The sequence below is a fragment of the Terrapene carolina genome, unplaced genomic scaffold, assembly GCF_002925995.2.
Source record: "Terrapene carolina triunguis isolate 2854851 unplaced genomic scaffold, T_m_triunguis-2.0 Scaffold67, whole genome shotgun sequence".
In the NCBI taxonomy this organism is placed as follows: Eukaryota; Metazoa; Chordata; order Testudines; family Emydidae; genus Terrapene; species Terrapene triunguis.
In genome coordinates this window covers 16130029-16153955 of record NW_020664418.1, presented here as the reverse complement: position 1 = coordinate 16153955, position 23927 = coordinate 16130029, and the positions used below count along the sequence as shown (strand labels likewise).

General features: G+C 43.0%; 1 protein-coding gene across 1 annotated transcript in view; it reads left to right on the top strand.

Annotated features, from left to right (window-relative positions):
• PSTPIP1 (proline-serine-threonine phosphatase interacting protein 1) overlaps positions 1 to 23927 on the top strand; it is a 94113-nt gene that overhangs the window by 15320 nt on the left and 54866 nt on the right. Inside the window, exon 2 of the mRNA XM_026648542.2 lies at positions 22714 to 22814. Coding sequence (XP_026504327.1) covers positions 22714 to 22814 — 101 coding nt within the window. The remainder of the gene's footprint in view (positions 1 to 22713; positions 22815 to 23927) is intronic.

The following is a 23927-nucleotide window of genomic DNA, read 5'->3' as shown; positions in this document are numbered from 1 at the left end:
AACCTCAGAGTTACAAACACCAGAGTTATGAACTGACTGGTCAACCACACACCTCATTTGGAACTGGAAGTACGCAATCAGGCAGCAGCAAAGACAAAAAAAAGCAAATACAGTACAGTGCTGTGTTAAACGTAAACTACTAAAACAATTAAGGGAAAGTTTAAAAAAAGATTTGACAAGGTAAGGAAACTGTTTCTGAGCTTGTTTCATTTAAATCAAGATGGTTAAAAGCAGCATTTTTCTTCTGCATAGTAAAGTTTCAAAGCTGCATTAAATCAAAGTTCAGTTGTAAACTTTTGAAAGAACCACCATAACGTTTTGTTCAGTTACAAACATTTCCGAGTTACAAACAACCTCTGTTCCTGAGGTGTTTGTAACTAGGGTGACCAGATCACAAGAATGAAATATCAGGACACATTGGTCGAGCGGGAGTGGGGTGGGGGGGAGAACAGACAGACACAGGTGCACAGCCCCGACCAGAGCCAGAGGCACACTGGTTCGCCTGGCCCTGTGCTACCACGTGCCCCTTCCTGTTGAGGGTGGGTCCACATTGCGCCACACAGCTCCCCTGCCCAGCACCCCCTGGATCCACTATGCCCAGAGCCAGGGCCGGCTCCAGCTTTTTTGCTGCCCCAAGCGGCGAAGTGAAAGAGAAAGGCGCGATCGGCAGCACTTCGGCAGCAGCTCTACCGCACCGCTTCATTCTTCGGCGGCAATTTGGCGGCAAGTCCTTTGCTCCAAGAGGGACAGAGGAGGGTCCCCGCCACCGAAGACCCAGACATGCCGCCCCTTTCCATTGGCCGCCCCAAGCACCTGCTTCCTTCGCTGGTGCCTGGAGCCAGCACTGCCCAGAGCCCCCCTACAACCCTTCCACCACAAATGCACAGTGCTGTGCACACACACCCCGCCCAGCGCCCCCCTGCCCACAACCCCACCACAGCTGCCAGCACCCCACACAGAACCCCCACCTCGCTAGTTTCCCAATACACACAGATTTCCCCTCCCTCCCTAGGGTGACCAGATGAGGGGAAGAAAATATCAGGACACATGGGGTGGGGGGGATGTCTGCCGGCTGAGCGAAAAAAAAAAAAAAAAAAAAAAAAAAGGGCTGCCGGCAGATATCGGGACAAAATGTGTCCCGACCAAAGACTGGTCGGGATGCGGGACAGACACCGAAATCTCAGGATGTCTGGTCACCCTATTCCTCCCTCCCAGTGCCCTTCCCCACAGCCCCACCACCACAACTACACAATGCCCCACACAGACCCGCACTGCCCAGTGCCCTGACACACACAGATCTTCCCCACTGCTCAGCACCCCCCAACAGGCCCCCACTGTCTAGCACCCCAAAATACACAAACCTCCCCCACTGCCGAGCGCCCTCCACACCCTCACAGCCCAGCAGCGCACACACACATCCCAGGCACTCACTCCATCACACCCTGTCCCCTTCCCCGGCCGCACTCACCAGCCCTGCTGGGAGGTCTCTGGGGTGAGAGTGGCGAGGGGAGTCTCCAGACTCTCCATGTGCTGCGCCCGCCACAAGCGCGAGCTCTGTGGCTCCCATTGGCCGGGAAAAGCGCCAATGGGAGCTGCCGGAGCCGCGGAGTGGGGCTTGCATGCGCTGGCAGCACGCACAGCCCCCCCAACCCTAAGAGCCAGAGGGACCTGCCAGGGGGCGTGGTGGGGAGTTCCGGCGGTGCTCACCTGGGGCGGCTCCCGTCCCGGGAAGCATCCAGCAGGCAGGTCCCTTTGGCTCCTAGGGTCACGGGTCGGGGGGTGGGGGAGGAGGGCGGAGGTCTCTCTGCCCGCTCCCGGCACCTGCAAGCCCCACCCCTGCAGCACACGGTGCTCCTGCCAGCAGGTGGGCGCCGGGAGCTGCCCCAGGAAGTGGTGCCGTGGCTGCAGTCCGTACGGTCCCCGATATCAAAGGGTGTCCCGACCGATGTAAGGTCGGCATGCGGGACAAGTCCCCTAAAATCAGGACTGTCCCGATAATATCGGGACATCTGGTCATCCTATTTGTAACTCTGAGGTTCTACGTAGTTAATTTGCTTTTGCATTTAGAATCATAGGGTTAGAAGGGACGACAAGGGTCATCTAGGCTAACCCTCTGCCAAGATGCAGGATTTGTTGTGGCTAAACCATCCAAGACAGGTGGCTATCCAGCCTCCTTTTGAAAACCTCCAATGAAGAAGTTTCCACAACTTCCTAGACAGTCTGTTCCATTGTCCTACTGTTCTTACAGTTAGGAAGTTTTTTTCCTGAGATTTAATCAAAATCTGCTATGCAGTAGTTTGAACCCATTGCCTCTTGACCTGCCCTCTGTATCAAGAGAGAACAACTTTTCTCCATCTTTTTTATGGCAGCCTTTCAAGTATTTGAAGACCACTATCATGTCTCCCCTTAATCTCCAACTAAAAAAAAAAAACATACCCAGTTATTCTAGCCTCTGCTTATATGGCTTGCATTCCATCCCTTTGATCATCTTTGTCACTTGCCTCTGGATCTTTTTCAGTTTTTCTACATCCTTTCTATACATTGGTGACCAAAACTGGACACAGTACTCCAGCTGAGGCCTAACCAGTGCCGAATAGAACAGGGCTATCACCTCCCATGGCTTGCAAGCTATGCCTCTGTTAATGCAACTTAAAACTGCATTTGCTTTTTTTTGCAACAGCATCGCATTGCTGACTCATGTTCAGGTTGTGATCCACCACTACCCCCGGATCCTTCTCAGCAGTGCTGCTGCCAGGCCAGTTACCCCCATTCCGTATTGGTGCATTTGATTTTTCTTCCCTAAGTGTAGCATCTTACATTTGTCTTTGTTGAATTTAATTTTGTTGTCTATAGCCCAGTTCTCCAATTTATCAAGATCCCTCTGAATTTTAGCTCTATCCTCCAAAGCATTGGCAACCCCCCCCCCCCCCCAGCTTTGTGTCATCTGCAGATTTGATCAGTGTGCTCTCTATTCCTACATCTAGGTCATTAATAAGATGTTAAAACCACACCAGACCCAAAACAGATCCCTGTGGAACCCCACTTGAGACGTCCCTCCAATCTGACATCAGCTTATGTATCAGAATGTCACGTGGGACTGTGTCAAAAGCTTTGCTGAAATCCAGGTATCTTATGTCCATCACATTCCCCCTATCCATCAAACCAGTTACCCTGTCAAAGAAGGAAATCAAGCTGGTTTGGCATGATTTGTTCTTGGTAAATCCATGCTGACTGCTAGTGATTACCCCTACATTCCCCAGGTATTTGCAAATTGAATGTTTTATACATTGCTCTAGTAACTTCCCAGGTAAATTCAGACCAGGGCCGGCTCCAGGCACCAGCTTACCAAGCAGGTGCTTGGGGCGGCCACTTCGGAGAGGGGAGGCACGTCCAGCTGTTCGGCGGCAATTCAGCAGACGGTCTCTCACTCCTGCTCGGAGTGAAGGACCTCCCGCCGAATTGCCGCTGCAGATCGCGATCGCGACTTTTTTGTTTTTGTTTTGTTTGTTTGGCTGCTTGGGGCGGCCAAAACCCTGGAGCCGACCCTGAGTCAGACTGACTAGTCTATAGTTCCCTGGCTCCTCCTTTTTCCTCTTTTTCAAGATGGGCACTACGTTAGCCCTTCTCCAGTCTTCTGGGACCTCTCCTGTCATCCATGAATTTGCAAATATTATTGCCAATGGCTCTGAGATTTCTTCAGCTAATTCCTTCAGTTCCCTCTGGCCCTGCTGATTTGAATTCATTCAAATTGATCAGAAGATCTCTGATGTGTTCTTTACTTATTCCCAATCTGTATCCCTTCCCCATTACGTCAGCATTTGATGAAATGTATAGTTTCCCTGTTTCACCTGTATGATCTATCAGTCAGTTTTTTCTTTGCTGAAAAGACCCTTAAAAACCAGAACAGGTGAACAGAAAATCCCTTTATCACAATTTCTAAAGGACTTAACACACATTTCAGGACACACTATTTAAGAAATTGGAATTTTTCTAGATTAAGTCTTTCAAAACACCTTTGAGTTGATAGTGTCATAGTGCAGGACAACATACGAGGTTGGTGGCTCCAAATCTCCATTGTGACCTGTGTTCTATGCATCACTCCAGCACCAGAAAGGGGGTGAAAAGCTGTGGAGAGGGCCCCAAGGAAATATACCCTGCAGAAAGGGCCTCCCTGGTCAGCACAGAGCTTCTGCAAAGGTACCATGATGTTAGCCTCCTATCCCACTTTCCTGCACTGGTAGAGCATCAGGGGTCTGGAGATGTGTTGCTGTGCTCCAGCCATTCTCCACTTCCCATGCCCTATGAGAGGCGATTGGAAACAAAGTCAATTTAGAGCAATCTTGCAGCTGCTCTAACTGACTCTGAGGGTCAGGCAAGCCCCTAAAGGGCCCCAGAATACAAGGAGAGCAAAGGAGATTTAAAGTCACCTTTGCATCCCCTCTCTCCACCCCACCCCTCCTTTTGCAGTGAGAACAGAGATGGAGTAACATGAGGCCCAATGTGCAGGAACTTCATTTCAAGGCTTTAGAGTCAGTGAAAACCAGCAGCATCTGAAAGTGGGTTAATGAAACTGGCAAATTAATATGTAATCTGAGCCAATTTATGACAGCAAGAAAAGATCATGATTATTTCAAGAGAGGTTGGGCTGTGTCTGCCTGTTTTGCTATTTAGAATAAGACCATTAAAGATGGTCTGCAGAGTGGATACCACTTTCTTAACACCTTTTTATATAGCTCTATATTCGGGATGAAGAAGGCACTCCCAGCCATCAGAAAAACTAGCATCTTTTTATGTTGGAAAATACCAGGTCTCCAATTCCCTGGTTTCGCTGAGGATCCTTGGAAGACTGGAGAACTCATGCATTACAACATCCCAAGAGACTGACAGCCGAGCAATTGAAAGGAACGGATAGTTAGTATGATTTAAAGCTCTGTTTTAAACTTAGAGAGCTCTTTTTGTGAAGGGTTCAAAATCCCTTAATGGAAGACTGAGAAACCATTTCCTCAAAGTTCTCTAGTTGTCCAAGAAAAACAGGGAAGACAAGACATGAGGTTCCTGTTATTTCAAAAAACAAAAATCCAAACAGAAAAGTCCTTAAAAAAGTAAAAACTCTGTGATGTCCAGCTTCTGGGAGAAGCAAAAAAGGGGAGAACTAAGATATCAAGAAGAACAGGAGTACTTGTGGCACCTTAGAGACTAACAAATTTATTAGAGCATAAGCTTTCGTGGGCTACAACCCACTTCTTCGGATGCATATTGAGTGAAACATATCGAGGAGATATATATACACACATACAGAGAGCATGAACAGGTGGGAGTTGTCTTACCAACTCTGAGAGGCCAATTAAGTAAGAGAAAAAAAAAAAAACTTTTGAAGTGATAATCAAGGTAGCCAAGTACAGACGGTTTGATATGAAGCAAGTGTGAGAATACTTACAAGGGGAGATAGATTCAATGTTTGTAATGGCTCAGCCATTCCCAATCCCTATTTAGCCCTGAGTTGATTGTGTCTAGTTTGCATATCAATTCCAGCTCAGCAGTCTCTCGTTGGAGTCTGTTTTTGAAGTTTTTCTGTTTTAAGATAGCCACCCGCAGGTCTGTCATAGAATGGCCAGACAGGTTAAAGTGTTCTCCCACTGGTTTTTGAGTATTATGATTCCTGATGTCAGATTTGTGTCCATTAATTCTTTTGCGTAGAGACTGTCCGGTTTGGCCAATGTACATGGCAGAGGGGCATTGCTGGCACATGATGGCATATATCACATTGGTAGATGTGCAGGTGAACGAGCCCCTGATGGTATGGCTGATGTGATTAAGATATCAAGGTACTGCTCGTCTAAAACTTAAAGTTGCTGAGATGAAGTTAATGAGTTCAGGCAGGGTGCTTGTAGGATACAGTTGAACTAAAGATTTTTTTGAACTTGTACCTCTGTATCCATTTATTTCACTACTCAACAAACCAAAAGCAAAAATCAAGAAGAATTTTCTGCAACTGACGACTTGGAGCTACACTAATGTGGGAGTAGAAGAACATAGAAAGGCCAAACCATGTACTGCAATGACAAGAATGACAAATATATAGAACTTTACTAGTCCAGAGGACGAGTGAGGATGAAGAAGCACAAAGGTGAAAAGTTAATTACTCTTTTTAGCAGTACACTAAGCCATGCATCTGCTTTGCTAACACCCACTATGTCACGGAGAGAGAGAGAGAGAGAGAGAGAGACGCACCACAGAGCAGGCTGCTGAAATGCTCGGTGTGGCCAACTCTTGCAATATTATGAGTCTCATGATATCTGGTGTTTCTTAGAGCCCCAGCTCCCAGATGCCAATTGAGAATCTCAGCTTTCATTTAAAAATAATTAATTTTCTGGCCCTCAAGGTTGCCTACAAAAGCATGAAAATGAAACCAGAGCATAATCTAAAGACTCAGCCAGAAGGTAAACAAACAGAACCCCACAATTTTTTTTTTAAAATTACATCTTATGATTTTAAGCTGTTCTCATGACTTTAGGGGGCCTGACTCATGATTTTTAAAATACACGGGGTTGGCAACAATATTTGCTAAACAATATGTATGAAACAGTTTTCAATAGTGCCTAGGTGACTTAGGAAGGGAATCTTATGTCCTATTTTCAAAAGTGATTTAGGCTCTTAGGCTGCTTAAGTGACTTAGTGTTGAAAATGGGACTTAGGTGCTTTTGAAAAAATTTTCCATACATAAAATTCCAGCATAGCCTTTTGGATCATTAGCAACCACTTACATTTCTAGTAAAGAAAAAAAAAGAGTTGCCAAGGAGTGAGAGAGATTAAAACACTGGTATAACCAATTTTGAGAACAGATGTGAGCACAGCTCCTCAGCACCCTTTCCTTATGATCCCCATCCAAAAAAGGTCTATTTTTGTACACAGAAGCCAAACCCAGTTCTAACTAGGAAAGCAAGTGCAGTGTGCAAGAGCTGCGAACAATGGTTACCTTTCAATGGACTCCAAGCAGTTCTGGCCAGTATGAGCAAAGGAGATAATTTGTTAGGAAACTGCTTAGAACATGGGCATACATTTCAAAAGTCATTAACCATGTGATTACTGGAATAAGAATAATACTATAAAAGTACATATATAACTCCGGACAAGTGCAGTGACTATTCGGGTTTCAGAATTCTAATTTCACACTACTTGGTTCCCTGAGCTAAACCTCTTCCTACACCATCTGTGCTATTTATGTGCACTTGCTTACCAATTAAGCTGCATACCTTCAGCATTTGGCCATTAACAATTTCCAGCATAAAATGCATTGAGAGGACCAGATAGACTTTTTGTACTGGAAATACTCCAGCCTTCACCAACCTACCCAGGCTCCCAGGGTGCAGAACTACAATTGTCTCTTTCCTTATTTCATTGGGAGAAATATCTAAGATTCTTTTACCATAGATGGCACCCTGAAGTCCCTGCACATCTCCTTCCTCAATATCATTTTACACTACTGTGCACCATGCTAGAGCTTGGACTTGAATAGCAACAATAGATATTTCTCTCTTTTTTCCCCCTAATTCCTCCTTATGCACCAGGCACTTAGGCTATTAGACCATGTAAAGGTACCCTGTCAAATAAGAGGCAGCGATCCAGTCACAATAAAGATCACAGCAATCAAGAGAAAGTCACCAGCACAACCAAATGCACTTTGGGAATACAAAGCTCCTTTAATTGTTTACCAACAGAGTCACAAATTAAATCTGTTTGTGTGATTCACCAACAACATATAAATTTCTGAAATTTGGTCCTTTTTGGAGCTCCTAAAAGGAATCAAATAACCCCCAAGGATCAAAGATTAGGGGGGGAAAACACCTCCCTCAAAAAACCCCAGTGTTTTTAAACAGTTCCAAAATCTAATACATTATTTATTGTTAGAGCAACACACTTTTAATATATCATTTTGCAATGGTTGTATAATATGGATTTCCTTCTGGTAAAAGAAAAAAAGATACTGGCATGAAGATATAGATTCAAACTTCACTTCCAAAAAAATAAAAATAAAAGCCAAACCCAAAACTATCATCCAGGAGCTCCTCCTTCATAATTCTAGCGGGTAATTCTCTCATTTATAAGCTTGTGACAATGAAGTATTAAGTTTTAGCTTTGCTAAAATAGTCAATATCTTATCTGTCAATTTCACCAAACAGAAAAGAGAAGACTGAGAGGGGACATAATAGCCGTTTTCAGGTATCTAAAAGGGTGTCATAAGGAAGAGGGAGAAAACTTGTTCACCTTAGCCTCTAAGGATAGAACAAAAAGCAATGGGCTTAAACTGCAGCAAGGGAGGTTTAGGTTGGACATTAGGAAAAAGTTCCCAACTATCAGGGTGGTTAAACACTGGAATAAATTGCCTAGGGAGGTTGTGGAATCTCCATCTCTGGAGATATTTAAGAGTAGGTTAGATAAATGTCTATCAGGGATGGTCTAGACAGTATTTAGTCCTGCCATGAGGGCGGGGGACTGGACTCGATGACCTCTCGAGGTCCCTTCCAGTCCTAGAATCTATGAAATCTATGAAGACAACCTGTGAAACAAAACTAGAGTTGTTTGAAAAAATGAACACCTATTTTTGTGAAAAATTTCAAAGTTGTTGTTTTGAAGTGTTCAGAACGGACCCATTTTTCAAGGTTTGAGATTTTATTTTGTATACAAACTTTTTTAGACTTTTTAATTTACCAAAAACTGGGTTTTCAGCCAACAACAAATGGATAAACATATTGAAAATGATTTCAATATTTTTTTTTCAAAACTTCATTTAAAAATAAAGCACACCAATTTCCTCCCCAAAATGATAGATGTTGTTGAAATTTGAGGGGGAAATTTTTTGTTTGTGAAAAAAATATTTTTCAGACAACAACTTTTCAGCCAAAAAATTTCAGCCAGCTCTGTGCAAAAACCCAGCATGACCGAGGAAGAAGGATTAATGATAATAGAGTGGCTAAAGGCTACATGTAATTTAATTATAATGTCAAAGATTCCAGAAGCCCCTGACAGGTCCTTATGGTATGAGGCACTGTGGAAACAGAATTTAAATTCTTTAGGGCAAGGACTGTATCTATCTAAGAAGAAATGAGCAACAAATAAAGTGTGAGAGAATGAGACAACATATAGGGAGGGATCCTCATCTGATTCAATGATTATAGACTTCAATGGAGCTATGCCAATTTACACTAACTGAGGATCTGTCCCATAGTTTTTACATATGAATATATACACTTAATTTTTTTAGTTTGGTAACTACATAATTGATGACTTTCCCAACCACTACCCACAGGCTAGCCATGAAACATTGGCTGACTTCTTGCAGGTGTCTCAGCGTGAACGGATCATAAGAAGGGGTCACATTCAAAGAGCCTAGCCTGACTGTCATGCACTTCAAAGCTGGAAAGCTTGCCAATGTGGTTTTCAGGCTCTGGCATGGAGCTGCAGTTGCAGAACACGTTCAAATGGAATGCAAATCCAGAGACACAGCGTCACAGGGGCAGACCTGTAGCCGGGGTTGCCAACCTCAAATGTCCAAAATTATGAGACAGACACTTAGGAAAATGTCTATGTTTAAAATTCATACTGCTTTTTCATCTACTTTAACTCTCGGGGGGAAGTCACCCCTTTTCATATGAGCATATTTCAGGAGACTCAGCCTGAAATGCACAAAAATAAATCCACCCACAAATTGAGGCACCTCCACCTCCCTTTCACTTCTGGTTGGTTGGTAGACACTTCCTCAACACCATCTCTTCACCATCTCTTCTCCAGGCACTGGTCTCAGCTGCCTCCTTGGTGACCTGCCCTGTGGACCAGTGCAGTCCACAGTTCTTCCCTCTAGTGGGCACCCCCCCTTCACTGCCCCATCTATTCTTTTTTTATTCTATCCAGATTTTTATTCCACCCTCTTGGCCATAATATCTGAGTGCCTTCCCCTAGCACAGTAAGCTGTGTATCTAGTATGTCACGTGTGGTTTATTCTTTCATTCACCTTTGCCACAACAGGGGAATTGTGGGTATTGCGCAGTGTTTTCTCCCCCCCCACCCTTTTTTTCTTTTAGATGTGTATGTGACATCCAGCTCCCACTCCAGGTAACAGTCCCCTGTTCAGTTCCTTCTTCCTTCCCTGGCTGCAGGCCCTGCCCATCTCCCTCTGCTCATTTCCCGGACACTGTCCCAGACCTCTGCTCCACTCTCATCCCCCCAACTCAGATATTGCCTCTGCCCAGTTCTGGGAGAATGCAGCCAGGCTGGGCTGATTCCCTGTATTCTGCAGAGGAGTTGAACTAGTGTGTGTGTGAGGGGGGGTGGTCACACTCCTGGGGTGCCTTTTCCATCTGCGCTGCTCATCTTTGCTTCTCACACCCATTGGCCTAGCACTGTCCAGGCCGGTGGTTAGGTCAGTTTAACTGCGTTGCTCAGGGGTCTGGGTTTTTCATACCCTTGAGCGACGCAGTTATAACCAACCTGATTTCCTAGTGTGGACCAGGCCTAAGCGTCTCTATACAGGGATAGATAAGCAAGTGCATATCTCATTAGAATAGGTATTTGGACACAAGACTGGCTATATAGGATCCTGTTATTGAAGGAGTCAGTGGGGAATTTTCCAAAGGTTCATTGTCCAAAGCTAAGCTCTGATTAACCGGTTGAGGTTTTTTTAGTTTTGTCACAATTTTGTCCTCTTCCAGTAGGACCTTATCACTTGCAAACATAAAGGAACAAACTTGAAAAATTCTCCCCCTTAACTTCCAGACCCCCTCTACTGTGCTCCAGTCCACTACCCCTAGTCTCTGCAAGACAGAGATGAGCTACTGAACTACGTGTTAACAACCCAGTGCCAAAGGTTTGATGCTGGCCAACTGCCCTGCAAAAACACCCCTCCTTCTAAGCAGCTGTGAATTAGTTGTTTCTGTTTAGGAGCTTTTTTCTGGTGTAGTGATACATAGAAACATCGGAATTTCAAGTTGTTCCAAGCTGTCTTCTTTTTTAAATTTTTAATGCAAGCCTGACAGGGTACAGGGACTGTATTAATCATTAGGTTTATTTGCGTAGGTGTAAGGACATGAGCATTACCACTGCAAGGACCTTCAGCAAGAGCCTTAAAGAGGAGATAAGAGACCAGACATTCACTGTTTTAGCACTCAGGTACCACTTTATTCCTGTTAAAGGGGCAAGGAATTGAAACTACGCAAGATGCCCTGCCCACAGGCTCCTCTGATTCTTTATATAATCCAAATTCCCACAGCTCAACCACCAATCATCACCTGAATCATTATGTGAAACACACCCAGTTATGGGTTATTGCTCTCAAGCCAGTCCTGACATTTACCCAGTTATTTATTATGGAGAAACTTTTACCTCCTAGAAAAACCAAACTTTTCAGCTACCCAGTTCCCTTTTTAAAGCTTCATTGCATGAGGAGCAGCACCTACAAAGCATTGAGGATGGAGGGGGGAGAGAAAACAGCAATAAGAAAATATATTCCAACTTGCCCACTTCATCATGAGGAGTTGATTATCCAAAAACTCTGAGGATAATTTTGTGTAGTTTCCTGCTACTCTCCCCCTTAAACCCAAACCCCAGATCCAATCTCCCAACCTGTCGGGAAGTTCAGATCCAGATTGTGTAGCCCGGACCCATTTCTAATTGTTTTAGGCTGGGATTTGGGTTCCTACACTCCCTTAGGTCTCTTTGAAAATCCCACCTGAAATGCGCGGGAGAGGTGTTGCAAGAAAAATGTAGGACCATAAATCCAGGCATTGGCAAGTTAATTAGCTGTTACCACTCAAGAAAGAGATCTTGGAGTCATTGTGGATAGTTCTCTAAAATCATACACTCAATGTGCAGTGGCAGTCCAAAAAGTGAACAGAATGTTGGGAATCATCAAGAAAGGGATAGATAATAAGACAGAAAATATCATATTGCCTCTATATAAATCCATGATACGCCCACATCTTGAATACTGCGTGCAGATGTGGTTGCGCCATCTCAAAAAAGATGTATTGGAATTGGAAAAGGTTCAGAAAAGGACAACAAAAATAATTAGGGGTATGGAACGGCTTCCGTATGAGGAGAGATTAATAAGACTGGGACTTTTCAGCTTGGAAAAGAGGCGACTAAGGGGGGATACGATAGAGGTCTATAAAATCATGAGTGGTATAGAGAAAGTAAATAAGGAAGTGTTATTTACTCCTTCTCATAATACAAAAACAAGGGGCCACCAAATGAAATTAATAGGTAGCAGGTTTAAAACAAACGCAAGAAAGTATTTTTTCATGCACTGCACTGTCAACCTCTGGAACTCCTTGCCAGAGGGTGTTGTGAAGGCCAATACTATAATGGGGTTCAAAAGGGAGCTAGATAGATTCATGGAAGATAGGTACATCAATGGCTATTAGCCAGGATGGGCAGGAATGGTGTCCCTAGCCTCTGTTTACCAGAAGCTGGGATTGGGTGACAGGGAATGGATCACTTGATGATTACCTGTCTGTTCATTCCCTTTGGGGCACCTGCCATTGGCCACTGTCAGAGGACAGGATACTGGGCTTGATGGACCTTTGGTCTGACCCAGTATGTAAAAGCTTTTCACTCAGTTCCAAAAGTGGCATTGGTCAAAGCTGCAGGGGAGAAAAAAAAAAAAAACCAAAAAGCCACACGTCGTCATTTTCCAAACCCCACGTTAGTGTGTTAGTTTCAGAGTAGAGCTGTTGTGAAACCACGGTGGTGTTACAAATGCAAGTCTGGACAGCTTGAGCTAAAGAACTAGCCTATGGTAGCTGAGCAGACTCTCATGCTCTATGGATCACATAACACAAACTGCCCAGTGGGCTAGACACTTCCACTGGACAGAGGAACCTTATCCTGAGCATCTAAGGCCCACAGAAGTTTGAATCTTGAACAACTCCTCATTTATGTGATAGCAGCCATCCACACACGGGGAACAGAACCAGATGCCGCCAGAACATCTACAGATTGAGCCAAAACCTAAGCTTTGTAGCTGGGGTTGTAACAGCCTTGGCTCCTCTGCGGATTGAGCTCTGAGTGGGGTCATAACACAGCAGCCAGCGGGATACACCATTACAACTAATCTATTGGATGAATTTTGATTTTTTTTCTGGTCAAATGAAATAAATTAACTTTTTCATTATCTGACGAGCTCTAATCAAATGGATGCTTTAGTAAGTATTATTTAGCAATATACAGGCTGATTTCACCTTGAAAATTTAAAATTATTGGGGACGAATATTGAACTACTATTCTCAATTTTCTTCCTGTGCTATGATCTCTTTTGTACTGCAGAAACCTGCAATGCCACAGTTATGCTTCTACCTAGTAGCTCAGCTGATTTAGGTGTATTCAGCACTCAGCGTTAGCAACAATACTTTCCAGGGAGGTCCAAATTGAAGATATAGTAAGAATCCCCAGACCAGGCAATAAACTTCACAAAATACTCTCTTAAGGTTCAGTCCTGCAATCCTTAAATCACTTAAGCATGTGCTTAAATTTAGGCACGTTAGTAGTCTCATGGTTTGAGTGGAACTTGTCACCATGGGATGGTGTGATGTCCAAAAGTATATTTTTTAACTCAGTTAATTAGATAAGTTCATAGAGAATAGGTCTATCAATGGCTATTAGCCAAGATGATCAGGGATGCAACCCCATGCTCCATGTGTCCCTAAACCTCCAAGTGCCAGAAGCTGGGATTGGACAACAGGGGATGGATCAATCAATATTGCTTTGTTCTCTTCATTCCCTTTGAAGCATTTGGTGCTGGCCACAGTCAGAGATGGGACACTGAGCTAGACGGACCATTGGTCAGATCCAGAATGGCTCTTCTTATTAGTGCTTTGCTGGATTGGGGTCAGAGGGCAGAGCTCCTTGGAGGGCTGAGCCTTTAACAACAATCTCTAGATGAGAGATTCCCAGGCTGTGGTCTGTGGAGCACTTGATGCTGGTCCACAAAGAACCATCTGGCCACATTGTTCTGGCTCCCCTCTCTTCTCACTTTTAGCTGAAGGAAGGGGAAAAGACATCAAGTCTTTCCCCATATGTACTTTCTCATGTAAGTAATTGCTGACTTTGCCACAAAGTTGATGAATGAGAGGGGAGGAAGTTTCTGCAATCATGAATGGGAGTGGAAGGTGGTGTCAGGACTTTGTCTCACTCAAAATGCAGTCCACCCCATGAAAAAAGTTTGGTAACCTTTGGCTTTAGATCATAGGCCAAGATGGATTCAAAATATTAATGGAATAAGCTCAAAGCAATACCCAAATATCTCAGTTACACTAAAATTGTCAAGCAGTTTCTTCTTAGAGATTTAAGATCTGCTGGACAAGGTAGATTAGGTACTCTTTTTTGATGACACGACTATGGGTAAATCCTCTTTTGTGTTCATGTAAATTTCACCTAATTGGAATCTCTTACCTGACAGCCAGACACAAAATTATCCCAGTGGCTTTACAGATGGACATCTCTTCTTATTTCAGACAGCTGTTAAATACTGTTTGTGACGAAATCTAGCACTCATATAATTTATTAGTTATTAAAACATTTCTCCTATTTTTTTAATAAAATGGCTTAATTGCTTTGTCATTTTTAAATACAAATATACTTCCAAGTCATCTCACAAGAAACTAATAACGTTAGCCGTGACCTTCAAAATTTGTAATGAAGAACCACAATTTATCATTCAAACATGTATATATTGTTGTGTCTTCTGGTATGTGGTCAGAAACTGGAGTTAATGTAGCAAATTAGTAACAGGGTTTGATCTAGTAGATACTTTGTTTCATTGGGGAAATTGTTTTTAGAATTTATTTTTATTTAGAACATTATGAAATGTAATGTGTGAATTCTGAGCACCTTGGCAAGGGTGGCACTTTATTAATAAATAACTTGAAATCATAATTGCTTCTCCCCTTCCCCCCATTGGTTAGTGATTTAGCCTCAATATCAAACTTACTGTATTTGCATGTTAAAAAATATTTCTTCTAATTGCCAGCCCAGCAAAATTAAACTTGACATCTGAAAATCAGGGTGGGGACTCTTAAGAGACTGAAAGAACAGAGATCAGAATTTGACAGATAATAACTGATGCGTGAAGCAGAACAGAAGCCAGCTCATTCTCCCACAGTACTGCAGAGCCAGGGCAGCCTATGTGTAAAAACCTCACTTTTTGTCAGTAAAGTCAGTAAGCAACAAACAGGAAGCAGATCCATTTTGATCCTCACTGTACATACTCACTTTCCAAAAGAAGTGAATGACAAAGGCATCCCCTCCACATGCTGTTTGGTAGGAATGTAGACAGAACCATGAAAATTAAATTACTGATGATAGTTACTCTGTCCTTTAAAAGAACTGTCTGTGTTCTCACTAATGGGATAAAATATTCCTGCAGACATTAAGGGCTGAATTCTGGTGTTTGTACTCGGACGTGTACTGAGGCAGGGGAATAAGGAGGGGACCAGGTGTAGCCCAGAGCCCTTCAGGAATCACTGTGAGCCGTCCACTCTCACGATTACTGCTATTAAAAGTAATATTGTGTGCTAGTCCCATTACCACCTGAGGGACTCAAGCAAGAATGCTAAGCAGTTCCATGCCCATGCCCCTAAATGGACCAGCCCTGCCACCTGAAGCAGCATAATTCTTCAGGGAACCTTGGCCTGCCTCTTGGTAGATGTGCTGCAGAAACTCATGGCTCCCTCTTGTTGCCTAGAACCTAGATTACTCATGCAGAGAGCATCACGATTTAGTCTTTAATATAGTAACACTTTTTTCTTACATTTATTATACATTAGAACAATCACTCCATTACAAACAGATACTTGAATGACTTCTAGCAGTTGAAGGATAGGCACATTAGCTAGAACCACTGACATGGCTCCTCAGTCTGCTTGAAACGGGATGACATTAATGTGCACTAAGGGAACTTTGAGCACGTGCCAGCAGGATCTAGAATTTACACCGCTCTGGTGAGGACTAATGCACCATGTAGACAAGTCCACATTCTCTCTGGCACTTGGCCTGGGAATTTATCATAGAATATTTTGGCAGCTGTTATGAGTGTTAACTCTTGGGTTAAAGATCTGGCTTTATTTTCCCAAGTTTTCTTTCTTGCATTTTTAAGCTCTTATTACAATTTGCAGCATTGTGTATTGCTCCGGGTGGGGGTGGGGGGAATGCGCCATGTGTGCAATTTGTTTAATTTCCTCTGGGCAGCTTTTCTTGGGCATGAAAAGGAGCTTTGGTTCTTCTTCGGGCTTTTTAACAACGCACTGCTACCCAGCATTTCTAACTGCATCTCCAGCATTAGAGATGGTATTAAGTGTTGAATGTCCGTCTTGGAAGATTAAGGAAATACTACAGAGAGATAAACAAGTGTGCCCAAATGTCCCATTGCGTGCAATCCTGATTACCTGGTACCCAGTATACCTTGGCTTGGTGCACTGCAGATGATCAATTTCTCACTTCCTTGCTGAGTAAGGATACGCCCTTTCCTGTGGATAGCACTGAACTTGACCCATAATGTCCTGTGTCCGGGAGCATAGCTAGCCATTGAGAGGTGGCTTAGTCCCGGAGCAGGCCATGCGTGCCATGTTTTCCAATGGTCTGCACAGACCTCATAATGAGACAAAAGGGACCCAATGCAGAGAATGTAGGCATTGCCATACTGATTACTAGACCAGTGGGCCAGCCAGACTAGTATCTCATGTCCAGCAGTGACTGTTGTCAGATACTTCCAGAGGAAGGCTCTAGAATCACTATAATGGACAATTATAGAATGTCTGCATACATATCACCACTGGTACAATGATCAACACTCCCCCCACAACACATCTTTCAAGATCCATGGTTCCTACACATGCCTAGCGCAACATGTTGTGCAAGTCCTCCCGTGCACTAAATGGCCCAATAGAAACTATGAGGGTGAAGCCAGACAATCACTATGCTCTCAAATGAACTCACACAGGAAATTGATAAAAGATAAAAACACCACATCACACATGGAGGAACACTTCACAAACAGTCACTCTATACTTGACCTCTCAGTCCTCATCCTCAAAGGAAACCTGCACAACACTTTCAGAAGATGACCCAGGAGCTTAAATTCATAATGCTGCTAGACACTAAAAATCATGGACTGAACAGACACGCTGGATTTATGGCTTATTACAACAATCTATAACCCCCTCATCCCCTCTTTTGTCCTATGACTGCAGAGGTGTTAATGGGCGACTCTGTTTTGAATGGTCCCTTACAATATATGCTTACACTGAACAATCTGTTGTCTCTTATATTTAACTGTGACACACTCAGTACCTTTCCCAGACCTGAAGAAGCGCTCTGTGGCTCGAAAGCTTCAAGTTGTGTGGCTTGAAAGAAGTTGGTCCAATAAAAGATATTATTTCACCCACCTTGTCTATATTCCTTACAAATCAGAGTAAAAATGTGCTGAACACCCTGTGAAACTAAACCATTTATTTTCACTCAGCTGTAGGCTAGACTCCCAATTCGCTTGGTCTAAGCAGAAGACTACAGTGAATAATAAGGCCCACCTTCACAGTTGCTGTACTGACATGACTATGTTGATTAGGGGTGTGATTTTTTTACTGATCTAGTTCAACCCCAGTGGATGCAGTTACATTGACATGAAGATGCCTTATTCGGATATAGTTTATTCCTCTTCCTGTATGGGGGAAAAGCTGTATTGCTATAAGCATTCTTATACTAGTATATCTGCATCCACACTCGGAGGGTTATGCAGCTTTAACTACACTGGGATAACTGAAGTAGTACAACTTTTGAGCATAGATAAGATCTAAGGCCAAGTGCACACTACAAAATTTTGTCAGCACAGCTATGCTAGTTAGGTATATAAACCCCTCCCCCCCCCGCCTCCTAGCCAACATAGCTATGTGGGCAACCCCCCAGGGTAGATGCTGCTATGCCGACAGAAGAGTGCTGGTGTTGGGATAGCTAATGTCTTTTGGGGAGGTGGTGTTACTCTACCAGCAGGGCTATGTCACAAATAGCTGTGTAAGTGTAGCTGTATCGGCAGAGCCTGGATAGTGACTGTAGAATAGCCCTAAGACCACACTAGAATGAGCAGCTCTCAACAAAACTAAATGGAGAGAAAAAACCCTCCTAGAAATGCTCCTCCAGAATATGATGGAACTTCCCTGGAAAAATTCAATCAGCTGTGGGCTATGGCTTGGGTGTGGAGTATATGACTGAAGCAATTTCTATCAGAAGTAGACCAGGGGAAGGATAAATAAGATTCTATCACAACAGCAGCAACAAAGCTTCCATCAGGACCTGAATTCTCAAGACATTGGATGAAAGCAGGTGGCAATCAGCTGTCAGTGCGGTTACTAAGTATCTTTCCTACTTTGGTCCTCAAATGGCAAGTGTAGGTTTGTTTTTTGTTCTTTATTTTAACCACTGGGACAATGGCTCAGGGTTTTATCTGCTCAATAGATGTGAGGTGTTAAACATATTTCCAGCAGAACAGAAATAATGCTAGCGTGTGGGAGGGTGTAACTTGTTGGCAAGGATCAGATGGGCATCTCTAACAATATCAATTTCCTGTAGTTACACCAGTGGCAGGGATGGATTCACCATCCTCTTCACAGCATCTTCTATGCAAGTTGTTTTGCCTCAGTTTCTACAGAATGTGTATTTTGCTGGTAGAGGCATTTGTCTGGGACTAGTATGGGCCATTCTCCTTCTCCTCTCTTTCTCTTTATCCCGGGGCTCACTGTAAGTTTCCCTTAGAGAGGAAGGAGTTGCCGCTGTCAGGAAACTGTGGCATTGGAAGCTTGTAAATGTGCAAGTGGTAGCAAAAGATTAACCACAGAAGTTAAACTTAGCACTGGGGGAAACAAAAGCTTCCGAATCCAAGGAACCACATGCTGCTCAGAACCACTGAAACCCAGGGTCCTTAGTTCAGAAGCATAACAGCAGCTGCACAAGGCTATAAGCCAGTAATCAGTCTGTGACGTTCATTCCTGAATGTCGCTCAGTTCCTTCTCTTAAAGTCAGTAGCTGAAGCCTCAATGTATTTGCTTTAAAATGAAATGTAAGAATCTAGCTGTTAGTTGCCAAATGGTTCCTCCAGAGTCTCAAGTCTTGCCAAAGAGACCTAGCTCTTGGTAGTTCTGGTGGGAAGGCAATATGTCAAGGCATTTATAAAACGATAAATCCTTTGAGATCTGTGAATAGATGATGAACTATAAGAGTAATGAATGCTTTTGGAAACTTCATGTTGGACAGTAAGCAATTTGGAGATGGGCCTGTAATGTCCTGTATGTGCTTGTATACCAGCTCATTTAAGCTTTTATATGCTACATAATGCAATACTACTATTTAATTCTTGTAACACTCATGTAATGTATGGCACCATATTTTTATACTATAGCCATTCTAGAGATAGATAAATCAAACTACTCAAAAGTTAAAATGGAGCCCAGAATGTGAGTCAGTGGCAGAACCTGGAAACAGAACCCAGGAGTCTTGTTTCCCAGGGCTATGCTCTAAGCATTTGACAGTTTTATAGCCCCCTGGTTTCCCTCCCTTTTTTTTTTTTTTTTGGTTTCTGGACTTTCCCTAGATTGGTGGCCCTCACAATTTTGTGAATATAATTCACCATTGACACTTCCATACAAATCTGCAAGTCAGTAAGAAGTGGCCAAATGCAAGTAAAAATGACCTGGGTACTGCAAAGCCTCCAATTAAAAAATATAAAATAAAATAATCACTGCATGCAACAGTGAAGGAGAAGCTGCTTCAGGCCAGTTTAATACTCCATAGTTTTCCTGTGAACACTTATAGTTTCACTGCACATCCATGCATTGGAGCAACTTTTTAGAGCCTATGATGCTGCATCTACTTTAGCTAGAGATGGATTTATTGATGGGAAGATTCTTCACAGTTTGAGCAATTCCAAAGATAATACACAAATAGAGTAGCTGATATGTTGGCATGATGATAAAATACTTCAGCTGTTCTCCTTTGTAGGCTTTAATGGAGCCTCCCATGCAAAAACTAAGATGGGCCAAAATCACTAGTGCAACCCCATGGCTGTGAAACAAGTTCTTCAGGCTTTTACAACTAGACTATCAAGTTGCCATAGACTGAGTGCATCACAGCATGTTGCTGTCTTGCAGGGAAGCCCTGGCAGGAGTGGATAGTCTGGGAGTGGTCTGCCTTTGTCTGTTCTTCTCAGCGAACTGATGTGCGCAATAGCTCCTCTTCCACAAGATTACTCAAAATGGAACCCACCAGTGATCAGTATAGTCTCTCCACCTTTTCAGCATATCTGAGACCTCCTGGAGAGAGACAGGGAAATGCCATGGGCTCTCATGCCACCAATACACTGATGACAAATAGCTTGAGGTTGTATTGGAACAAACACAAGATCAACATCCAAGTAATTAAATTACGTATTCAAAAGGAGGAAAAACACCATAATGGTAGATCTAATGAGCTGAGGTACAAATAAAATACATTGTATGGCTGCCATAAAAATTAACTCCAAATATACTTAAAGGTTATGAAGTTCTAACTACACATCTAGGGTGGAATCCTGGCCCTGCTGAAGTCAATGGGAGTTTTGTCATTGACTTCAATGGAGACAGGATTTCACCCTTAGGGTACGTCTTCACTTACATCCGGGTCCGGATGTAAGCAATCGGTTTTCTGAGTTCGATTTATCGCGTCTGGTTAAGACGCGATAAATCGATCCCGGATCGATCCCGGAAGTGCCCCGGATCGATCCCGGAAGTGCTCGCCGTCGACGCTGGTACTCCAGCTCGGCAAGCGGAGTACGCAGCATCGACGGGGGAGCCTTCCTGCCGCGTCTGGACCGCGGTAACTTCGGACTAAGGTACTTCGAATTCAGCTACGTTATTAACGTAGCTGAATTTGCGTACCTTAGTCCGAAGTGGGGGGGTTAGTGTAGACCAGGCCTTAGTGTTTAAAACACAGGTATAATGCTGATTTGGGGAAAGTGTTTGTATATCACTTTCTTGGCTTAGCTGATGGAAGTTTTAGACTATTATTGAATAAGGAGAAATCATGAAGTCCTTTTTCAAAGGGCTAAGGGTCAGAACTGACAGATTTCCAGAATAAAACCTGCCCCATGAAGCTAGAGTAAAAACCAAAGAGAAACACAAAAAGGCATTATTTGCTTGTCAGTGGAGCTATTACTAGCTTCATTTTTACATTACATCTTTGCTTTAAAATAATTCAATATTTTATTTGATAAACTTGGTTGATCTTCTGAGGTAGGCTGGATAATTAAGCTCTCTAATCCATTGGTAAGCTTTAGAAAAAAAATCCAGTTGACTTTGGACAATAAACCTCTGACTGCTAGAACCTGGGCCTGGACGACATGGAGTGGATTACTCTACAATTGCCCTCTTCTGTGCATTCCCTCTACAAGCATCTGGCACCAGCCAGTCAGAAGACAGGATACAGGGCTAGATGGACCATTTGTCTGATTCAGTATGGCCATTCTTATGTGCTTATGGATCACAGACTGGGATAAGGACTAAAACAATCATATTTTCCTGAAAATTTTATTTATGTAGCTTCTAATGTGCATTCCTTATAGATACTGAAGTGTGAGCCTCTGAATGTTTGGAAATTCAGATATTAATGCATAACCTCTATCTAGCACTTTGTAGCTTCAGCTCTTATCTGACAACCAGAGAAATGTCACACAAAAGCCCTGGAAGGAACCTAAGAATTATCTTACACATGGTGAAACAGAGACAAAGATGTTAAATGACCTGCTGACGGTTACAGCAGGAGTCTGTTTAAGAGAGAGGACAGAGGAACTACTGACTTTCAGATCTGTGCTCAAAACCATTTCTCCCTCTCTGATAAATGCCAACATTTCAGATACTGTTCTTGTCAGACCTTTTCATTCAGCTAAATTGGGCTGGAGATCTCTGATGCACTACCTTCCTTTAAGATATTTCAGTACTTGTTGCATCTGGATGGGATGGGATATAAAGTAATGTTATGGCAGGTGTCACCAAGTGACACTGTTACATTTAGTCTTCCAAGTTCTTTCTTAGCGTATAAGCAAATGTTTAGTCTTGGAGAGACATGCTATTTGTTGTTATATTTGAACTTTGCGAGCAGCAGGAGAGTTTGCTTTCTGACTTGGTCTCTAATTAGCGGCAATTCTTAAAGTAGAGTTGCTCCCTGGGAACCAGGCATTGGTGTTGGGCTGAGATTCTTGAGAGAAGAAATTGCTTACATGCCTTTTGACCATGTTTGTTCCAGGACTGATATATGCATGTAAATAAAACAAATTATGCTTAGACCATTCCCAGACACCATGTCACTAATTTCTCCACCACTGCAAAACTGACCTGCAAGACCCCGGGGACATCTGTTTCTGCTCTGCAGGAGAGCAACAATAACATAAGAATAGGCTCTCTCATAGTAAGTTAGCACACCCACCTTTGGTGAGAACCATTATATGTAGAGTCAGTAGGAAAAATAATTTTTGAAAAGTTACTTTGTTTAAGTTCTGTTGATTGTTTACATTCTGGGCAGAGGTTAAAGTTAGTTCTTATTTTTTCCAAACTGATTTGTTTAGCACTACTTACAGAAGGTTTGTTGTGCACTTCAGAATGGTGTCTGCTAATCAACTTACATAACTGTCCGCCTTTGTGATTTCAGTGCAAGGAATTCACTGTCCACTCTGGCTATGAGGTACTTCTCCAGCGAATGTTGGATGGGAGAAAGATGGCAAAAGATGTGGAGGACTTGCTCAAACAGAGGTAAGAAGTGGTGGTGAAGGAGGTATGAAAAACTATTTATGAACTCATCTCACCTACTCCTGAACACTCTTGCAGGAGCTGCAGGAGGATTCTGCGGGTCACTTCAGAATTTGATTCAGAGAGTACAGTCATACATGTTTTTAATAGAGAAGTCTGTACAGAAATGATCTCAGAGCCAACGAGTTCTTAGCAGCAAAGTCAGACACCACGTTGGCATATGAATCATTTGAATGATGATCCCTCCCCCTCCCCCACACTCCGCATAGCTAATTTAAGACATATTTCCGAAAATGAAATGAATGAAAATAAACAATGTCAGAGTTACTCCTTGTCATGCAGTTAAACAATGCTTGGAGGAGGAATCATAGACATGAGCAAGAGGAAAGACTAAGTCATCTAGCCCTCTCTACCAATGCAGGATTTTTCCCCTTGCACTATACGTAGAGATAGACCTGAGTTTCAAAGTTAAGATCCAAATTTTCCCAAAGATTTTTTTTGATGGGGGTGCAATAGGAGGAGGTTTGGAAGGACTTTAGATCCCGAGTTCCATTCAGACCCATCTCTAATCAGTTCTGTGTTGTAAATACATACTTAACTGCACATGCCCAATTTATTGACTAAAACAGCAATCCTCTTTATTAACATCCAGAAGTGAAACATCACTGTTTTCCCTCGTTCACAGAAAGCCAATGCTTCACACATATTATAATATGCTATTAGCCACAGTGGGTCAATTTCCTATAATTACTGAAATTTGATCTTTCTTTTGGTGTAACCAGGGGTATGTATGGTAGCTCTGCATAGACCTTTCCCAGGCATTCCAGGATTGACCATATTATTCTCCCATCTTTTCTTGTTCCTAGACCCTCTTTGAACATACTGTACGCATGTGTGTCCATCTGCAGCCTGTTTCTCACAGGTTGTCCCACAGCAACATGTGGTGGTTGCCATTAGTTTCTTGGTTAGAAAATACATAGAAACCGAGGCCACTCTTCTGTCTCATTTTTGTCCTTCATTTTTAGCTGAGACTTAGAAAAGTTCTATTCAGTATTTAGTTCCAGTTTTAATTGGCTGTGTTTAAACAACTTTAAGCCACCATGTCCGCTGTATCGT